Source organism: Aulonocara stuartgranti (assembly GCF_965226115.1).
Source record: "Aulonocara stuartgranti genome assembly, chromosome: 23".
Lineage (NCBI taxonomy): Eukaryota > Metazoa > Chordata > Actinopteri > Cichliformes > Cichlidae > Aulonocara > Aulonocara stuartgranti.
The window spans coordinates 38,308,195-38,326,982 of NC_138958.1; the positions used below are offsets into that span (position 1 = coordinate 38,308,195).

At 42.7% G+C, this 18,788-nt stretch overlaps 2 protein-coding genes across 3 annotated transcripts in view; one reads left to right on the forward strand and one right to left on the reverse strand.

Moving 5' to 3' along the window:
• Positions 1-1,842, reverse strand: part of LOC309701081 (rho GTPase-activating protein 6-like) — a 134,929-nt gene extending 133,087 nt beyond the window's left edge. Inside the window, exon 1 of one of the 2 annotated variants that reach the window (XM_082525075.1) lies at positions 646-1,842. In XM_082525075.1, the coding sequence (XP_082381201.1) occupies positions 646-1,113 (468 nt within the window). In that variant the 5' untranslated portion in view covers positions 1,114-1,842. The remainder of the gene's footprint in view (positions 1-645) is intronic. The other variant, XM_082525076.1, reaches the window with a different exon arrangement.
• Positions 1,843-6,414: 4,572 nt separating this feature from the next.
• LOC309701086 (MSL complex subunit 3-like) lies at positions 6,415-18,322 on the forward strand. The gene is made up of 14 exons (XM_082525085.1): positions 6,415-6,822; positions 8,610-8,692; positions 8,803-8,898; positions 9,097-9,191; positions 9,276-9,373; positions 9,596-9,724; positions 9,956-10,113; positions 11,794-11,952; positions 12,056-12,291; positions 12,379-12,468; positions 13,895-14,004; positions 14,180-14,279; positions 14,365-14,449; positions 17,235-18,322. Exons 1-14 carry the CDS (start codon positions 6,724-6,726, stop codon positions 17,332-17,334), a joined length of 1,638 nt encoding a protein of 545 aa, XP_082381211.1. The 5' UTR covers positions 6,415-6,723; the 3' UTR covers positions 17,335-18,322.
• Positions 18,323-18,788: the final 466 nt, after the last annotated feature.

The following is an 18,788-nucleotide window of genomic DNA, read 5'->3' on the forward strand; positions in this document are numbered from 1 at the left end:
CAAGCAAATGCAGGGCCAGGACTGCTGATACCAATACTTTAACCTTATAAAAGCACATTCTGAATGAGTAATCAGTCGCTGTGATATTTACTTTTCACAATAATTACATAATGAAATTAGAAAACACACATCTTTTAGCTTTTCATCTTTTTTAAACTGCGTTTTTGGAAACCTTGAATTTACATTGTCTGTCTCTAAAGCACTTTGGGTCAATTTCTGTTGTTTAAATGTGCTACAGGCTACAAATAAAATATACAGTCAACACAAGAGGTTCAGATATTTTTGATAGAGCGTGTTTGAGGTATATTTTTTCATTTACGAAGTTAATATGAATATTTTCTTTTTAAATTATGCATTTAACACAAGTCAGCAGGCTACACACTAAACTTAAGAGGCTAGAAACAAAGTATCGATCCTATCACCCCCCCCCCCCCCCCCCCCCCCGAAGCACACAGACGCTCAAGAATGCACTTCAAGGAAAGCGATGGGGTTGGAGGGCACATAACTCTCACAAATATGTATCATATGCATTCATGTAAGAAAACTAATTAGCGAGCTGAACGATAAGAGTGGGATTTCGTTTTAATCTGTTCCTTTTGGCCACCAAAAGAAAAAAAAAACTGTCACCCTGGGAAGGGAGTTTACCTCTGACTTCCACACGACGTAAGAGTGAGAGCTGGAAGGCTGCACTTTCTTCTGTAGCCACCTCCGCGGGGAAAACAGCGTGCCGGTGCTCCCTGAGGGAGCGGCACCAGCTCCCCTCACCATAAACGGTAAATCCCCGGCGGTATTCCTTTTGGCACGCTTAACCACGTCATAGTCAAAGTGGAAGTTGGAGGACGGGGAAACATCCAGAGGTATGGAAGGAGAGGAGATGGAAGGGGTTATAGGTTCCTTCAGGGTCGGGATCTTGGTGCGTAAAGCCGGCTTCACAGCCAAGCGCTCGGCGGACGCACCTGTGTCTGCGGCCGCTCCATCGCTCCCGGTGCCGCAGTGTCTGATGATGGCGGGGTCCAGGCTCCGGGTCTGGCGTAGCCTGCGTTTGGTTATGGCTTTGGAGGCAGGGGACGAGCAGGAAAAGACGCTGTTTAGAAGTCCTTGAGCGGCTGACATTGTGTTCAGAACTCACATTAGCGCACTTCGGAGAAGCTTCCCCGCGAACTTAAAAGTTCAGCGCTGCCCCATTAAAAGAGCCGGGCGGTGATGCATCTGAGTGGAGACACCGTGGACAAAGTCTTCTTTTCCTCCTCCGTGCTCCTCTGCTTATTCCTGTGCTGGAGCTGGAGCGAGAATCCTAGAAAGGTGGGGTGGGGGAGAGTGCGCTTAGGGGTGGGGTTCAGAAAATGTAAGACGAATGCCTCCTCGCTTGTTTTTATTTTTTGCTTAATAGTCAATTGAATGTTTGGTGATGGTTTAATAAATACATTGGGCTTGGCTGGTTTTCTCCACAAGATAACCAGCTGGTTAGCACTGTTCCTCCTCTACCAAAGTCCACCCTGTTACGCCCCTAGTCCAGGCGTGTAGAGACGCACATAAGGTTGGAGGAGAGAGAGACAAATACCCGCCCTGGTTCCCAAGCCAAACATCCAAAACCAGTTGTGAGTAAAAAAGGTGATTTTATTGAAGATAATGAAGCATAGCTCCAGGGTGAACTCAGGCCAAAATAATAAACAAAACCAACTAAGTCCCACCAGAAAACTAACTCAACCCTAAGAAAGAAACAGAACAAACAAATGACAATACTAACCCTCGCTCCCTAACCCGGAAAACAGGAGAAAACTGTTCCAAAGAAAAAGGCGGCTCACCCCTTCCGCTTCAGCCTAAGAGTGCCTATAAGCGGCTCTCACGGATCACGCTCACACAAATACACACAGCCGTAACACACCCAGAAAAATATCATTTTAAGGTCAGTCTTAGTTAAGTTACATCACTTTTTTTTTTTAATAAAATAAAATAAGGGTAATAAGGGTAAGGGTAATTCTGTAATTATAAAGCCCATTTCCATAAGAGGTAATTAAGACAAGGACAGACAATCAGCAGCCAGGAAGGAGGTCATGCATAGAGGTAGATGTGATTTAGCTGGGGATGAGTATTAATCCCAGCTTCCTATTAATCCACCTTGCTGTCTGGGAATAATAGACCTATCAGCAAAAGGCTGCTGCGCGCTATTATTAGCCAAACAATAAGTAAGCCAGGATTAATAGACCCATTCCTTTCTTTATACACCTGTGCATGAGACATTTGTTTACACAGATGCCCAAAAAGGGGGGAGTTAAGCTGGCTGTGTGTGCACAAGGAGTGCGTGTGTGTGTGTGTGTGTGTGTGTGTGTGTGTGTGTAATAGAGAGAGAGAGAAAGCAGAAGCATGTGTGGCCCCGTGTGTGTGAAAGTATGGGAAAAATGAAAAGAGACAGCAGGAGTCTGGGGAGGAGGGTGTCTCCCGGCTGATAAAGGAGCTTATGAAGCTGCACAGCATGACACACAGATACACATATGCGCACACACAGATACCCACAGAACAGCGTGACATGACACTGATAACAGCTGAGATAGATTTGACCCTTCTAAAAACAGTCTGAGGGGGGAAAGAATGGGACGCGGGCTGAACAAAAACACTCCAGTCCCAATTAGAAGAAGACAGTTCATGAATCTGTTTCATGATTAGAGATTTTTTCTTCACCTTTCTCGACAATCTTTCATTCAGTCCACTACAAAGTTGGTGGGTACACTCCCAGGGATGCTGGTAAGCACATTGAATAGTCTGATGTCATTCAGATTACAGTCATTCTCACATATTGGTTAAAAGCGTTCTCTGTCACTACCGTTCCAGTACACCGACTGCTGCCTGCTCCACTCTGTGTGTAGGGGGAGGGGCACATGGCACCTTTGTGAGGACAGATAGCCATAATACTGCATTCCCGAGTCTCTCATCCCTAGGTTTAACCACTAACCCCAATCACTAAGCACAATCATAAACATTTAATTCAATCTATTTATACAGCACCAAATCACAACAGCAGTCATCTCAAGTGGATCACCTATGAGTAAGGAAGGATAATCTCCCTTTTAAGAGGAAGAAACCTCCACTGCGACCAGCTGGGGATGGAGGAAGACAGGACAAAAGACACATTGTGGAAGAGAAGACGAGTTATTATTAATAACCATATGCTCTGTCAAAAAGAAAAGTTTAAGCTGAATCTTAAAAGTAGAGAGGGTGTCCGTCTTTTAACTCCAAATTGGGAGCTGGACCCACCTGGAAGCTGAAGGCTCTGCCTCCCATTCTACTTTTAAATATCCTAGGAACCACAAGTAAGCCTGTAGTCTGAGCAAGAAGCGGTCTGTTGGAGTGATATGGTACTGTAGGGTCTTTAAGATAAGATGGACCCTGATTATTCATGTGAGGAGAAGGATTTTAAATGTGATTCTGGATTTACAAGGGAGCCAATGAAGAGAAGCTAGTATTAGGGAAATATGCTCTCTCTTTATAGTCCCTGTCTGTACTCTTGGTGCAGCATTTTGGATCAACTGAAAGCTTCTCAGGGAGTTTTCAGGAACACTTAATAATAAAGAATTACAGTAGTCATTAGTTTGTAAGATTTTTAGAGCTGAGTACAGTGAATTTATCCTTATAACTTCTTATGACATCAACTTCTGAAATGCCTTGGGGGCAACTGTCAACTGTAGCTGCAAAAACAGCAAAAATAAAAAAATCAATTTCAGGAGCTCCAAAGACTGCAATTGCTCTAGTAGCCACTTGAGGCTGTTTTCAAAAGTGAGTCAAACCCAAAGACTCCCATGCTAAAATGCATAACTTCAAAAAGCATCACCCCAGGATGTTTACAGCCTGGTACAAAAACTGTTTTGGCCTCCATGTAAATAAATATTTCGAGTTTTCTCCTATGATACTGTGGTTTATAATAACTAGAGGTGGGCGGAACAATCCAAAAATCGATAGTAAGCATACCAACATCGGTATTGGTACTGATCGACACAATCATGTTGTAAAAGTGAAACTACAAATCACATTGATTTTGTGGTCATCAGTTTTGTTAGTTGATTTATTCAGAATTAGCAAAATGACAGTGACTCATCAAATAAGTCACAACACACTTATCCTCCCTATATAAGCTGCCTACACAAAGTTAAAAGTGTCAGTATCTGGTACTGGTATCAGGTCGATACCAAAACTTTTCAATAACTACTGCAATCACACGGGTAAGGCCTAAAGTTTAGGGCCTTGGTGGCTTTGATTGGCAGGTGGGCCAACACAGGATGCTGCAGCCTGTAGGCGCTCGCTAGGCCTCAATTCCACCATTTCCAGTCAGTGACCTGGATCTCCCCACTGTGTTTTTCTTGAATTTTCTGTGTGGTATAGCCCACCCAAGAAGTTTTCTGTTGTATAGAGTGAAATTCTAGTATTTTATTTGTCTGTTGCTTAGCACTAATAATCAGATATGGGTGTCTGTGGGCTGGCTGTGTCCACTTTTATACAGAAATAAGAAGCACCTGCTCTGAACACACCCCTCATCTGCCAAAGGTAACAGGAATTTATGCATCACTGAAACATTTACACCAATCTTTGACTTTTTAATGTTTTGCTGTCTTCCAGCTCTTCATCTGTGAATTAGTGAGCTCGTGTTACAAACATGTAATCCTAGAAAGCATTTCATTTGAAACTGATTTGACACATCTGTTAAAATATATCACGTGCAGTCAGGGTAAAAGGCAATGAGCGGAAATTAGCAGCGCTGCACATTGGTCGGTAATGTTCAGCGTTATATGCACGCTGTCCATATTTGGTCCACAGTAGTAGACCAGCATTGCCTGAAACCATTTTAAGCAAAATGAGTGCAGATTTAGCAGCAGAGACATGGTTTCCTGTGCCAGGGATCAGTTCACATTTCATTGTTCAAGGCTCTTAGAGAGAGATAAGCCTCAGTGAAAAGGTTACAAGGTCAGGAAAAAAAACCCTGCTGAAATATGTACCACGAGTAAATATCTGTCTAGACCTACAAATAAATCACGTTTTTAAATGATGTCTGCAGATTGATACACTAGTTAGTGTACGTAAGCGATAACACATTGGTTCAGTTAAGGGAAATTTAGCATTATTGAGACATGCAAAGTTTTCATTTAGTCTACTCTAAGTGATCTTCCAAAACTGCAAATAAGAAAAACTACATGTGCTGCACCCCTGGAAGGCTGTACCATCCTCAGCTTGCTTAATTTGTACTTAAAAGTACATTTAACCTTAGCAAATTGTCCATAATATAGCTGTGCTTTTTATATGCTACGTGGTTTTAGTCTGTTCAGAACTTAATTAATACATGGATGGCTTTCATCTTTGAGATCTCATCCGTGGGATTTTTTTCATAATGAAAAATCCTACTTTCTCTCCGTGCCCTCGAGCATGGGTGCGGGACTTAGCCTCAACTCAATTAGTTCAAACCAATGACATTTTTTGTATTGGACCAATACCAAGTAACTATAGGGCCAATGTTGCATACCAATACCAAAGCAATATTAATACTTTTAACATGTAAAGGTAGGTTATGTAGGGGAAAGCAGTGCATCATTATTTATGAGATGATCGAAATTAATTTGTAAATTCTGAACACTAAATCACTGTATGTTTTTACTTTTCACAATAATAGGTTAATATAATAAAACACACCTTTTACCTTTTCAAGTAGTTGGACACTGTTTTTTTACAACAAAAAACCCCAACATTTATTTCATATAATTCAGTGGGCCACATACTGAACTTAGCAGATAGAAACAAAGTATTGAGTTGCGCTAGCATCGATCTGATATCAGTACCAGCCTCGAGATCCGATGCTATTTGGATCCGCCCACACCTGCTTGTCCACACCTGGATTAATGGGAGACAGCTCAGGTCGAGTTCAGGTGTTTTCGTTTGGATTTCTACAGCATGTGTATCTTATGTGTAGCATTTTTAGTTCCTGAAGTCGATTGTACATTGGAGGAATTATTCAAGTGAGTGATATTTGTTTCAGGTATTGCCTTTGTTTTTCATTTGCTTTAAAGCCTCCCAATCATGTGTATCAGTCAGCTGAGTGGGCACCCTATAAAAAGGCATTTAAGTTAATACATTGTACCCTATTTCCTTAAACTGCTGTGCTAATCCTGAAGCTTTCTGAGGGATGCAGCTACAACAACGCCATTCTTTTACACTAACAAAGTCCGTTTCGTTGGGATTTTTTTTTTAAAGTTCAAATACTGACATCTTCTGGTGAATCTTTGAAACTACACCATCTGTACGGTGTCCCCGAAAGCTCATTTCAAAAGCTCATTGCGCTTTTAAATGCTGCCTTCACTGTGATTGTAGTTACAAGGCTGCGGCAATTCACGTGCAAGAGCCATAGTTTCCAGCTTCAGTTTGTAATGAAAGTACGTGGAGGGGGGTTTATAAATGCATTTGACTCGCCGCCTCTGCACTTGTTATCCACAAGTAACCACAAGTAAGCGCGTGACCCACAGTGGTCCCGCGCTGTGTCGACTAGAGAAATTACGAGCGGTCCTTGAAAGCAGCCAGAGCATCAGCAGCAGTAAGACTAGCAGCATCTCATCCCACAACAGCGCCATCCTTCCACAGTGTGTTTTGGTGGAAGAGCCTTCACAGGGAAGAGTCTGGCAACGAAAGGGTTAAGGGGTTTACAGGGTTCAGATCGATGCCTCCTCTCCCACACGTCGCCATGAACAAATGAATTCGCGGGGAATTAAATATCAATTTCACAAAGGAGAGCGAGTCCTGTGCTTCGAACCCGACCCCACCAAGGCTAAAGTGTTGTATGACGCTAAGGTAAATGTTTTGCGCAGAAAGATGCAGACTGGTCGGATTTTCGACTTTGTATAAACGTGTAATTCATTCTAAGGGGGAAGCAGCGTTGATTCTTTAAGGTGTGGGGCTCTAAATGTAGCTTGGGATGGCTGCTTAGGCCACAGGAAAATACGCTTGCACAAATAACGCCCAGGCTAGGTTCTCTTGATGTTTTTCGAGTGGTTTCCGGGTGTGTTTGATTAGCTGTGTGTCGCTCGCGGGTCACAATTTAGAAAAAAAAAAGTCAACACAACCTTGACGTTTTGTAATGTTACCGGTTTGTTTGTGTGGAGGAGGCTGCTGAAAGGGGAATTTCACATGAAAATTCTGTTGCAGTCAGTTAGCATTAGAAGCATCTTTAAACAGCAGTAAGGGAGTTATTACCCGGGCGGCTTGCCGTGCAAAGCAGATTAATGTCAACACACCAACCAACAAGCGCACCACGACAGCAGGGCTGCTAACTTTGCACACACAGTTGTCTGCCTATTTCAGTTTAGTTGTTTGCTGGCTTTTTTTTAAGCGGGCTAAAATTGTCCAGCAGACTGGTGGCTATTCTGCTGCCTGACTAGCTGGTAAGCTAACTCTCCAAGAAAGCTACAGTCTTTACTCCACTCTAGCATGGCTGTTGCTAACCTGCGCTAGCTAGTGGTTAGCATAAACACTTATTTGCAGTTGTCTTAGTATATTATATTAAATGATCATTCTTAGTGTCAGAATGTAGCTGATTTACGTGGATATTTTTTTTATCCTGATAAACCTTTAAGTATTTAGCTTTAGTTATAAGTTGGGTAATTACTGTTTTATTATGAGAGGTTCAAGGGTAAAGGGTTTATCTACCCTCTTTTGTACTTTCTATGGTCTAATCCTTTCATAGCTTTATGATTGATACTGATTGCATTAACATCAAGATTTTGCTGAGTCTAGATGTTGCAAGTGTCAAATTCTGATTTGCAAAGTAATAACAGTCAGAGTAACAAGTGCAAGAGATTTTTTTTAAATTATAATAGACTGAGTATTACACATAACTTAGCTTCATATGCAGGTAATAACTAAGCAAATGGAGTTTTTGCATCATGTCTTGGGGTGTGATAGTATTCTCATATATTGCGTGGCGGTATCTGGTGTGCCTGTATCGCTACAATATCAATATTTTGTTAAATAAATTAAAATACCCTGGGAAAAGAACAAGAGTACACCACCATCCGGTTATGTTGTTAGCCATGATATTGGGTGAGCCAATTTAATGTAAGTTAACAAACAAAACGACCAACACTGGACACACTTTGCTTGCTCTGAATTAGGAGGTAGCTTTGTCAAGCTAACGGCTCAGTCACACAAGTAAAACTAAGACAGAAATCTCTTTACAGCTATAATAATAGTGGTTTCTGATGATTGTATTGTATTTTTTTACATTCTGCAAGCGCAACTTATGGTGACTAAATGGTTGCTCAGAGCTTGAGGATGTTGTGCTCGGGGCCACTTTTGATCTGAAGGTCGCCTGAATGCCAATGCCGTGCCACCTGCAGACCACAACAATGTACACTGTGCTTGCCACAAATAAGTGATACAAAATCTCTTTGTTGGTCTGCTAGTTATGCTAATATGCAAATTCCTTATTTTTCTTCTTGTACTTGAACCCTTTATTGATTATTGACCCTTTATTAAAACTGGAAATGAATGATTACCCCAGAAAATGGTGGTGTTGGGTACTTGCTAAGATATGAATAGATGTTTAGCAGGACTGCGCTAACTGTGTGTTCATGTTGCAGGTCCTTGATGTCTTGATAGGTACAGATGAACATGGAAGACGAATCCCGAAGTACCTGATTCATTTCAATGGTTGGAACAGAAGGTAAAATTCTCCTTTCATCAGCTTTTGTATGAAGCAGTAATGTAGCACTGCTGTCAAGGCCACACACTTTTAATTATTGATATATTTTGCATATATGGCTGTTTTTGTAGCTGGGATCGTTGGGCCGCAGAGGATCATGTCCTAAGGGACACCGAGGAAAACCGAAAATTACAACGTAAACTGGCTCGCAAAGCTCTAGGTCGCATGTAAGTTCACGTTCTAATCGTCTACTGATGATGATCAGCAATTACATGATGATGAAGTTCTGAAAAATTTTGATTTAAAAAGTCCAGTGTGGTGTATTTCATTTCATTGCCTGCAAGTTTTGGATTTGACCTTTTGGAATGTCTGTCTGTAGAAAAGTCTGAGACAGTTTTTTTTTTCTTTTTGTTTCTCGGTGATAGGAAGAGAAAGGGATGGGTAAAGAGGCGCCGTCGTCAGTCTGGTACTAAATCTTCTCTGAAGACTCTCCCAAAGGAGGACGACAGCGATGACGCGTGTGAGAAATCTCTCTGCATCTCTTTGTCTTTTGCTCCCCGTCTCCCTCAGCAATCAAGTTAAGCCCCACGTGTTCTTTCTCCAGGCTTAATTTCAACTTCGGAAAGCAGCGACGGGGACGATTCTGACCCCGAGTCTTCAAATAGCGGGGACAGCACCTTCTCTGAGGACATCAACAAAATGGTAAAAGTTGATCGGCACAGGTTCAAGGGCATGTAGATCACTAGTTGCATTGCAGGCCTTTAGATAACATCACTGTCAGGCTTAACTTGAAGTAAATGACCTTGATATGTGTAATATGTGGCTGATAAATTCAACTGTGGTTGTGGGAGGGATTTCTGGCCACGGAAAATCTACGCGATTGTTTTTATTGATCCTCCATTTGTACATTTGTTTTTGTATCAGAGGGTTGAGGCAGACGTGAATGTCAAGAGGGAATATGAGGAGAAGGTCATTCATGTTGACATCAACATCCCCGATGTTCTGAAGAAGAAACTGGAAGATGACTGCTTCTACATCAACAAGAGGAAGAAGGTGCGGGCAGCAGATCCTGGGCACACACCGCTTTCTAAAGCCTATATACAAAATGTCAACAGCTCATTGGTTGTTTTTGTTCTACAAATCCATCATAATTTAGCTTGGCAGCTAAAGGACGGGTGGGCACGACTCAAAGATTTCTGACACTGGTTTGTGTTTGGAAAGAATTGTAGGATATGGAACTGAAGCGTGTCAGTATTTAACCTCGTGTTGTTTTACCTCTCTCAGCTCGTGATGGTTCCCTGTCAGACAAACGTTGTGCACATCCTGGAGTCCTACGTCAAGCACTTTGCGATCAACAAAGCGTTCATGGCCAACGAGCGGTACAGGCGTCAGCAGAGCACCACGCAGAGCGGCAGTCCACAGCCAATCCCTCCAGAGAAAAGGTTAGTATTGATGTTCTTTAAACAGGAGGGGAAAAAAGGCGATCCAAGCACGCAAACCACTTAGTCTTCATTTCCAAGTGTCCAATAGAAAATGGTTAATGGGAATTAAAACTGAAACATGCTCTAATACATACAAATTTGTCCACTCAGTGGCCACTTTATTAGGTACATATTTGATCCCCTTTTGCCTTCAGCGCTGCCTTAATTCGTCATGTAAAGATGGCATTTGGTTCTTGTTGATATGATGGCGTCACAGAGATGCTGCAGATTTGACCTTCTGAAAGTCATGGCAGAAATGGAGACTTGGATCAGACAGTAATCAATTCAATTTTATTTATATAGCGCCAACTCACAATAACAGTCGCTTCAGGACGCTTTATATTGTACAGTAGATCGTACAATCATAGATACAGAGAAAAACCCAACAGTCATATGACCCCCTATGAGCAAGCACTTTGGCAACAGTGGGAAGGAAAAACTCCCTTTTAACAGGAAGAAACCTCCGGCAGAACCAGGCTCAGGGAGGGGCGGCCATCTGCTGCAACCGGTTGGGGTGAGAGAAGGAAGACAGGATAAAGACATGCTGTGGAAGAGAGACAGAGGTTAATAACAGATATGATTTAATGCAGAGAGGTCTATTAACACACAGTGAGTGAGAAAGGTGACTGAAAAAGAAAAACTCAATGCATCATGGGAATCCCCCGGCAGCCTATGTCTATTGCAGCATAACTAAGGGAGGATTCAGGGTCACCTGGTCCAGCCCTAACTATATGCTTTGGCAAAAAGGAAAGTTTTAAGCCTAATCTTGAAAGTAGAGATAGTGTCTGTCTCCCGAATCCAAACTGGAAGCTGGTTCCACAGAAGAGGGGCCTGAAAACTGAAGGCTCTCCCTCCCATTCTACTTTTAAATACTCTAGGAACAACAAGTAGGCCTGCAGAGCGAGAGCGAAGTGCTCTAATAGGGTGATATGGTACTACAAGGTCATTAAGATAAGATGGGGCCTGATTATTTAAGACCTTGTATGTGAGGAGCAGGATTTTGAATTCAATTCTGAATTTAACAGGAAGCCAATGAAGGGAAGCCAAAACAGCAGAAATATGCTCTCTCTTTCTAGTCCCTGTCAGGACTCTTGCTGCAGCATTTTGGATTAGCTGAAGGCTTTTCAGTGAGTTTTTTGGACTTCCTGATAATAATGAATTGCAGTAGTCCAGCCTGGAAGTAATAAATGCATGAACTAGTTTTTCAGCGTCACTCTGAGACAGGATATTTGTAACTTTAGAGATGTTGTGCAAGTGGAAGAACGCAGTCTTACATATTTGTTTAATATGTGCATTGAAGGACATCCCCCTCCCCCAACCAGATTTGGTGAGCCCTTCCAAACGTTAGCCTCAATTTTTTTCTTAGCTGACAGGAGTGGCACCAGGTGTGGTCCTCTGGACATGCAACATGTTAAAAATTGAAGTGGATGAGCTACAGAAGCAGAGATGCTCTTCTTTGCACCTTGGTTGCAATGAGTGGTTATTTGTCTTTTCTTCTGACCGTTCTCTGTAAACCACAGTAACATTTATCTTGTTGAAATTATACTGAAACAGGGCACTCGAATAGCTTCCCTTCACTGGGGCCTGTATAATCAACGCACACTTGTTACATCTCTTATTCCTTCCTGTTTTTTAATAAAGTGAGGAGCTGTGTAAGGAAATGGTCGACGGCCTGAGGATTACGTTTGACTTCACCTTACCCATGATCCTTCTCTACCCCTGTGAGCAAGCCCAGTTTAAGAAGGTCAGCTCCTCGAGGCTCTTCCTGGCCATGAATGAAAGCTCCCCCTGCTCAAGCAAGTAAGTGTGCTGCGATGAATCCCTTGTGCCGCATCAGAAAGCACTGCGTTCAACTGCTGTGCTGTTTATTTTATTTTTTATGCATTTGCCTTTGCTTCCAAAGCACCCAAAGAGAACGCAGTCCAAGCCCACTGGGGCACAACCCGCCTACCCCTCAGTCCACAGACAGCCAGCCAGCCCTAAGTGACATCTCTACTACCACCCCCACCACTCCAGCCCCAACCCCAAAGCGCCGGCGCCACCCCGATATGGACTGCATTTCCTACCAGTCGCAATCACTGAGGCGCTCTACCAGGAACACGTCCGGAGGTGACCGTCCAGCTGAGGGAAGCAGCGGCGGTAATGAGTTTAAGTTCCTCCTGGATTTGATGTAGCTTTGTGTTTACACAAACTCAACTTAGAAATGCAACATATGTCATGATATAGGTGGAGGCAGCGCCACGGCGTCACCGCAGCTCAAACGGCGAGTGGTCGACACCTCATCGCAGCCCAAGTTCTTCCTTAACCTTGACAAAAGTAAGCTCCGCGTCTCTGAAAGTACTCTGTGTGATTGTAAGTTTGTGAAAATCACTATCATGTCGTAGCTGCAAACCTCTTTGAAACCCTACAGCGTAACCTGACGTGCACCTCCCCAAAATTCCCTGCAAGTCTAAATCAAATTTGACTCATGATTTAACTCATTAGAATCCTTAATTTGTCCACATAAGTAGACAAATCAGAACGGAATCAACTTTTGGAGATTTACTTTCCTGGATGATTGAGAATGCTTCAAGACAGAAGTAGATAAGTATTCACCTGGTTCTTCGTTCTGCTTTTAAACTTTCTGAAGCAGGTTTTATGTGTAAAATGGCAATAGTAGCAACTCTCTGCTAAACGATTGCTCTACTAGGCTTGTATTGTCACAGGTCACGGCATGCTCAAGTACCAAGGAATGAGACCAAGCATTTATCTGTAACCGTATTCTTTGATCTAGTCGCCTGTGCAGATAAAACCTCCCCAAAATTGACAAACACAGCTGCCGTCAAGAAATTTAAAAGCTATGTAATTCTAAACAAAATGAAAACCAACAAGAAGAGTTTGCAAGAGTAGAATGAGAGGTTTCGGCTCTCGGGCTCCTGTGGAAGCAGCTCCCAGTTGGGTTCAACAGCTCGCTCATAAGGGATCGTTGGTGTTCTCTATCAAATTTGGTGTAGTTTGGAAACTTTGTCTTTCCCTCAGAGATGCAGATTCATTTATTTTTATGTTCTTAGGGGAATGTTTGCATAATTACACTCACTTCCAGAAGGGGGAGACATGAGCTCCTCACTGCAGGCTTTATTGTAGCCATGTTTCCTGATTGGGTGAAGATCAGAATAACGCACTTCCTGTAAACGCACAGTGATTGTGTTTGAGTGCTAACTTTGATTTTGTAGTAAGCAGTTTAGCCCAGTAGGTGGTGTTATCTCACTTCTGTCCTCCCACATTCTTCCCCTCTTCAAAGTCAGCGAGCTGCTCTCTGCCAATAAAGTTATTACAGTGAACTCAAGTTAAATGTAAAGAAACATTTTAGTTAACAAAATGAAAATAAAAAACAACTATTTTGTGAACTTTACATTTTATTTTAGTTCGTTTTTAATGATTTTATTATTATTCCTAAATCGTACCTCTGACACACACCGTAATAATTAAAGACTAAAACTAGCAGTGAAATTAATTAAAAACTAAACATTTTCAAACTAAGCTGTAATAAGAAAATCCACACTGGAAACTAACTGAAACTAAACTGAATTTAACAGGTCCAAATGAAATGAAAACAATAACTAAGCTCTAACAGTTTGAATCGTTTCCTTTGAATGTTTTTGTTGATCATCGATAGCGTGCTGTGAAAATGTGAATAATTAACAGAATCAGCTGATCTGTCTTTCTGGCAGTGATCTTTCCTTTTATTTTCCCCGTCCCGCAGAGACTCCAGTGCACAGCGGCTCCTCTTCCCCGTTGCCTTTGACCCCGAGCAAAGAGCGCAGCGGCCCTTTCTACGGCCTGGAGAGCCGCAGAAACAACGAGCTCAATGAGGTGATGAAACTGTGTGATTATCTGGAATGTGGGAATTGCTCAAAGGCACTAGGATCATTTTATGTATTGTAATGTGCTGCTGTAGATTTGTATACACCACCCAGTTGACAGGAGGTTGAAACATTGCACTCACAACTCCACTAAACTGTGCTGTTCTGTTTGCTCTGCCCAGCAGGTTTTGAGTTGGAAGCTGACTCCTGATAACTACCCTCTGAATGACCAGCCTCCTCCGCCATCCTACCTGTATGGGTCACAGCACCTTTTGCGACTCTTCGGTCAGTTTCAGTCCAGACACGGTTTATGCTACTAGCCTTTTCCCCACACTGAAACACTCCCATAATCCCTGTTTTTGGCTTTTAGTGAAGCTTCCTGAAATCCTGGGAAAAATGCAGCTGCCTGAGAGGAGTCTCCGAGCCCTGATTAAACATCTGGAACAGTTCCTCAGGTAATCGGTTGTTAGTTAGGAGACTTAGATCAGCAAACCTGATTCACGCTCATTTCTGCTTGGTTCACAAAAGCAAGAGTTTAAAAGGATGGACAAATCACTAGTACGCCCAAAATAACTGAGAATCACGAGAACAAAAAGGAAAAGGAGGAGCAAGTAAATGAGAACATGGAGGGGAAAGCTGGAGTGAGAGGGAGCACGTGCTGGAGGGAGGGAGATGAGTGGGCGTTACACAAGCGCGGGAGTCTAATCTTTAAATCCTCCCGAGTGATCTTCAATTCAGCTGCTCCCAAACCTGAGGGGATTTAGGTCCTCTGGTTCTGTAATCAAACGCATGCAGTGCCGCCTTCTGCCATCAAGCAGCGCTGTGGAGCCAGTGAGCAGAGCTCGGCATGGAGCGGGAACAGATCTCTGCTCTGAGAGCCGGCGTTGCCTCTTTCATCACCTAAGTGGTAAGTGTTTATAAATGGATGTCATTAAAGGGTCGTCAGGGAGACGGTCAGTTTGTCAGGACAAGGTGAGGAGAGGGGGGCGTGCAGCAGGAAAGGATGGGATGCATCACTTTTTTTGTTGGTTTTTGTTTTTGTTTGTGCCCCTTTTCTTGTCTCAAACATCATTGTCATAGTGTGACTATTACACTATTACCTCAAACATTAGCAGTGCCTCTTGGCAAGGCTATCCCATCAGCAGTGGGGTAAACATGTGCAGAAGGTTCTTTTAATTCACTCGACTGCTGATCGCTTCTTTCTTTTTCTGAAGGATCATCGTTGTGTTAAAGGGCACGGAGCTGTTCCAGGATCAGTGTTGCTCTCTGATGTTTCCTTCATGTCTAATTAATATGTTCACCATGTTGCAGTTAGTGAGACCCTGAACACAAACTAACATAGTGGAATTTTTTTTTTCCTTCTTCTGTTTTTATCTGTAATCAGCCTTGTGGCAGATTGTGCCGAGCGGGCAAAAACTGATTGATGTCGCAGGGACTGATGTGCATTGCATTCTGGGATTTGGCCACAGTTGATCTCTCACTCTCTCTTTCTCCGCTAGTGCGAATACGATTAAGTGTGGGGCGCACGTGTGGGGCACGTCATGGCATATGTACCTGTGTCGTTTCTGATCCAGCGCCAACGATGACAACGAGGCCTAAATTTCTGGCACAAAAGAGGCCCCACACTTTTCAGAGCAACAAATAGCTGCTTTTTAATACTGATTTTATTCTTTTTATTTAAAGTTTTTAAGACAAAAGAGTCTTTGATTGCTTGTCACGCTTTCCCATCAATGTCCCATTAGTTTGTTTGTTGTTTCTTAAGTTCTGCTCTGATGAGGATAATTTGTTTGCATTGAGATTAGGAAGGCCGGTGGAGCTAAGATGAGATGGCAAGATTTAGAGGATTTGGCCGAGTGGCGGATACTAAGAAGATTCCAGATTAGTTTTCCCCGCTACTGATTAGATGGGAGGGTGGGGTGGGGGTGGGGGGATTTTTCACTCTTTCCCTCTCTGGCTGTCCGTCAGTCGTCTTCTTGGTCTTTCTGTCACATTGATTGGTTATAGGGATTGATTGGTGGGGTGTGGGCTTTGTCTCCAAAATGTCCACTCCAAGCTGAGGGCAGAAGGCGACAGAGTGTAGGATTTATGTGCAACACAGCCAGGGATATCTAGGAAAACACAGGCTGATGTCAGCTAAGACTAGGGGTGGGTTTAAAAAATCGATTTTCTGATTCAAATCTATTTTAGCTTGAATAAAGCGATATCAATTCATTAAATCCTGAATGGATTTTTAAATGTATTTTGCTAGAAAAATGCCAGAATCTCAGGTTAAAGCTCACAAAACTATTTCACCAACAACCAAACAGCTAAAACTGCAAATGAGAGCAGGTAAATTGATTTCTCACAAAGACGTAAACACAAAGTGTGGATCGTTCACCCGACGACACGTACATGCCATCGGGGCTGAAAGCCGACATCTCACAGATTCTGATGCTGCAGGTTTTGTCACTCTGATTAAAATTCACTGAACTAGCAACAAAAGAAGATCCAAACTACGCTTCACGTTTGATAAACATTGTCATTAATTCCCTCTTACTTTCGCTGTTTTGCTTCCACCACGATAAAATCACACTTCCTGCGCAGCTCTCACTCTCTGTGTACTTCAAGAACAGTTTCCCATCTAAAATCTCTGTTTTCTGCATTATATGCTTGCTTATTGTACACCAGTCTACCTTTGTGTACAGCGCTGTTGGCCGCGGTTTTGTTTTGTTTTTTCAAAAATGACTTCCGACAAAGTCTCATTTCTGCTGTTCAATATTGAGGAAATGTAGACTTTTTAAATATCAAAACGGTTAGCTGTGTATATATTAAAACCTGTGCTCTGCTTCACTTCAGCAGCATCAGGTGATGTTGATTCATGGTTTTCTTCAGTTTGTGATCTACTGCAGAATATTTCTAAGGTTATCTGCTATAAAAATATTTTATCCTCAGTTACTTTGACACAAAGGCACATGCTATGATGCTTACACCTCTGAACTCTCACAAGTGTCAGCTTTGTTTTTATACATATAAAAATATGGATATGTACTGATAAATGATCAGAATTATAATATTTCTGACTGAGTCAAAATTTGGACCTTGTAAATCAGAATTGAATCGATTATAGAAATCAGTGACTATACTAAGCCCTAGCCAACACCATCCTTGCACTGTTGTCGTGTAAGCCTGTCATGTCATCTTCATCTGAAAAAAATGGCTCATTCTGAGTATTTATTTGTTCTCCTTTTTGCTCTTTTTCAGGTTTCTGGCCGAGTTCCATGAGGATTTTTTTCCAGAGTCTGCATACGTGTCGGCATCTGAGGCTCACTACAGCATGAAACAACCGAGGCCGGTTTACTGAAGGAGACATGGGTCGCCCACTTCTTCCTTTGCTCATCTCTTCCCTGACCTCTAACCACCCCCCTCAGCTTGTCTAGCGCTGACCTGTCTGAGCTCGTGTTTACTGGACTAAATGTCAGCTTTCTCTGGATTTCCGATTTCTTCGCCTCTGGCCCAACATTAGCTTTCTGGGTGTTGTACTGTGGAACATTTGCTTCTACTGTCCCCACTAACCCTCGCCTATGCTCTGTGTGTGGCAATGTCACGCGCGCGAGGCCACGCCTGTGCCGCTTTGCTGTGGTTCATGTCGAGGGCAGCTTTCTGTAACCCTTGGTAAGACTGAAATCTTAGAAAACTGCTAACCATCAAAGCCTCGCTTTCTTCACTCTAGTTCAGAGCTGCGACCACATTGCGGTGCTCTGCTTGTCTGCCTTCCCGATGAACCCATTTGGGATACTCGCAAGGGCTTTGTATGCAGATTTGCTTGTTTTTTTTGTTTGTTTGTTTTTTGTCTTTAAGCTTAGCCCCGTCCTATTTGTGGCAACGCTGCCACCAACCTTCTGTATACAGTTTCCCTGAGGCTGCATTAGGACTCTCTCTCCCTGTCCTCAATGTTTTCCTGCTTTCACTGAGCTGATCAAATTCACAGACTGTTCAAGAACTTTGATTCAGGACTGATTTCTTTAGGTTCTTGACAGTTTTATGGTCTGTTCAGTGTCCTGAGGTCTGCTTTCCTGCTTTGTTTTGCATGTCTGATAACTGTCAGTCATCTGATTTTTATCGTTTCTTCCCTCCTGTCAGTAAGAATCGGGTGCAATTTGTCCTAAAGCTCATCTTCAGTTAACGGGTAGTCTTAATGCACAGTTCTTCTAGACCCTGAAGCTTTTTTTGGACCAGTTCAGTTTTGAATTTTATGTACAAATGTACAATTTTTAATGCAGCAAAAGAAACGACGTGCTTTACTCGTGAAATTGTGAACATGTAAATAAATGCTAAACGCCTGTTCATCAGCATGTTATATTTCTTTGTACACCACTGGCTCACTCCAATAATACCTCAGTTTGTTTTGGCCGCACACGCTATGTACAGGATGTCTGAATTTTTCTGTTTCATTTGAGCGCTTTTGTTTCCTTCCAGCTCTGTTCATAGTTCAAATAAAGACGTTTTCTGAAGGCTTGCAGCTTATTTACATAAGCGCGAGGCAGCGAGACGACTTGGTGCCCCTGCCAGTTTTGTGTATGCGCTTCTTGCACCTTGGTGCCTTTTTCACTATAAGATGAATTGGCAGGAAGCATGCGAGTGGATTGTGATGGAGCACTTTAAATTTGGACACAGACAGGAGAATTTTATCAGCTGCCTCGACCTTGCTTGTCAGCACGCAGCAGATGATTTAAAATTGAGGCGGTGGAAGTTGCTGCCACAGCTTGACATTTTGATTCCGCCGTCTTTGTCAACAGGACTCTTCTGTCTCGCAGC

What these genes read in the sequence shown, in the direction of transcription:
- LOC309701086 (XM_082525085.1), top strand. Translation starts at nt 6,724, where the DNA reads ATGAATTCGCGGGGAATTAAATATCAATTTCACAAAGGAGAGCGAGTC. An exon ending in CCAATCCCTCCAGAGAAAAG is followed by an intron (nt 10,114 to 11,793) that starts GTTAGTATTGAT and finishes TTTTTAATAAAG; the next exon opens with TGAGGAGCTGTGTAAGGAAA. An exon ending in GAAACAACGAGCTCAATGAG is followed by an intron (nt 14,005 to 14,179) that starts GTGATGAAACTG and finishes TCTGCCCAGCAG; the next exon opens with GTTTTGAGTTGGAAGCTGAC.